This window comes from Eimeria mitis, genomic scaffold, assembly GCF_000499745.2.
Source record: "Eimeria mitis Houghton genomic scaffold, Emh_scaff2420, whole genome shotgun sequence".
Lineage (NCBI taxonomy): Eukaryota > Apicomplexa > Conoidasida > Eucoccidiorida > Eimeriidae > Eimeria > Eimeria mitis.
Genome location: NW_013570759.1, coordinates 5,257 through 7,357, shown reverse-complemented (window position 1 = coordinate 7,357; position 2,101 = coordinate 5,257). Strand labels below are relative to the sequence as shown.

The 2,101-nt window shown below is 43.3% G+C and overlaps 1 protein-coding gene across 1 annotated transcript in view; it reads left to right on the top strand.

The window, feature by feature from the left end:
• Positions 1–848: 848 nt before the first annotated feature.
• Positions 849–2,101, top strand: part of EMH_0053580 (uncharacterized protein) — a gene marked incomplete at both ends in the record, with an annotated part of 5,484 nt that continues 4,231 nt past the window's right edge. The window contains one exon of the mRNA XM_013497025.1: positions 849–1,222. Within this exon, the coding sequence (XP_013352479.1) occupies positions 849–1,222 (374 nt within the window). The remainder of the gene's footprint in view (positions 1,223–2,101) is intronic.

Sequence of the window (2,101 nt, the reverse complement as noted above, 5' to 3'; positions counted from 1 at the left end):
GAGCAAGAAGAAGAGTTTGTCTTCGGCTCCTCTGCAGCAAACAAAAAAAAAGAAAGACAAAGACACACATGAAGCAGCAGCAAGGAGACAGCAGCAGCAGCAGCAGCAGCAGCAACAGCAGCAAGGAGACAACAGCAGCAGCAGCAGCAGCAGCAGCAGCAGTAGCAGCGCGGGGAAAAGAGCAGCAAAGACGACAAAATACATGAAAAGGAAACAAAGACAATCAAATTAAATAAAAAAGAAACAAAGACAACAAAATAAAATAAAAAGAAACAAAGACAACAAAATAAAATAAAAAAAACAAAGACAAAGACAAACCCTCAGCTAGTTGGGTTCCGCTTGTTCTCTGTCCCGCCACCATTGCATTGCCATCGATGAGACCTGCATATACACCCCACAACACTGCTGCTGCTGCTGCTGCTGCTGCTGCTGCTGATGCTTTTGCTGGTGATATTGCTGCTGCCGTTTCTGCTGCTTTTGCTGCTGCTGCTGCTGCTGCTGTTGCTGCTGTTGCTGCTGTTGCTGCTTATCGTGTTGGTGTTAAGCTTCCTCTACAGCTACTCTTCCTGCTGCTGCTGCTGATGGCCTTGCATTAGCTGCAGTAGTGGCAGCAGCAGCAGCAGCAGCAGCAGCAGTAGTAGCTGCAGCAGCAGGACGAGCATCAGCAGGAGCAGCGGCAGCCGGGGCACCAACAGCAGCAAAAAAAAGAGGTGAAAGCAGCAGCAGCAGCAACAGCAAGACAGGTAGCAGCAACAGCAAGACAAGCAGCAGCAGCAGCAGCAGCAGCAAGACAAGCAGCAGCAGCAGCAGCAGCAGCAGCAGCAGCACCATCTTGGATTTTGCTGAGTATGAGCCTGGCCACGCGAACGAAGACATCCGTCACCCCCTCCCCTGTCAGCGCACTCGTCTCCAGAAACAACACATCTGCAGCAGCAGCAGCAGCAGCAGCAGCAACAGCAGCAGCAGCAGCAGCAGCAGCAGGAGCAGCAGTAGCAGCAGCAGTAACAGCAGTAGCAGCAGCAGCAAAAGTGGTAGCAGCAACAGCAGCAAAAGCAGCAACAGCAAACAACAGCAGGAAAAGCAACAGAAGCAAATGCAATATCAGTAATAATAGGAGCAGCAGCAGCAGCAGCAACAGCAGCAGCAACAGCAGTAGCAGCAGCAGCAACAGCAGTAGCAGCAGCAGCAACAGCAAGGGATTTGGCTGCATTTGTTTCTTAGGGTAGAGCTATATTAAACAAAGGAAGAAAAGAGAAACAAAAAAAAACAAACAAAAAGACAAATAAATAAACAAACAAACACAGAAATAAATAAAAAGAAAGAAGAAACAAACAAAAACAAAACCCTAACCCTAAACCCTAAACCCTAAATAAAACAAACAAAAGAACATACACCAAGTTGAAAAAAGAAAAAACAAAGCAAAACACACAAACCCTAAACCCTAAACCCTAAACCCTAAACCCTCACCGTTCTCCTGGGCAAAGCGCGAGGCCTCTAAGAAGGTAACCGCCCGCTTCTCCCTCACATCCATCTTGTTGCCTGCAGCAGCAGCAGCAACAGCAGCAGCAGCAGCAGCAGCAGCAGCAGCAGCAGCAGCAACCCTAAACCCTAGAAGCAAGAAAAAAGGAAGAAAAGAATGAAAGAGAAGGAAAAGAAGGAAAAGAAAAAGAAAAAAAACAGAGAAAAGACAGACAAACAAAAATTAAAAAAAGAAAAAATATAAAAAAAACAAAAAAAAAATAAAATAGTGAAATAAAAGAAAGCAACAAAAAAAATAAAAAAATAATAAAAGTAACAAAAGAAGAAGAAAATAATAAAAAGAAGAGAGACAAGAATAAACAAGAAGAAACGAATAAAAAAGAATAAAACACCAATAAAATAAAAATAATAACGAAGAAGACAACAAAAAATAAAATAAATAAAAAAATAAAATAAAATAAATAAAAAATAAATAAAAATAAAAAATAAAAAACTAACCAACAATAGCAATGGAGATATCTGCTCGAGCTAAAGAGCGAGCGTCCGCCAGCCAATTCATCAAATGGTTGTAAGACTCACGGCTGCAGCAGCAGCAGCAGCAGCAGCAACAGCAGCAGCAGCA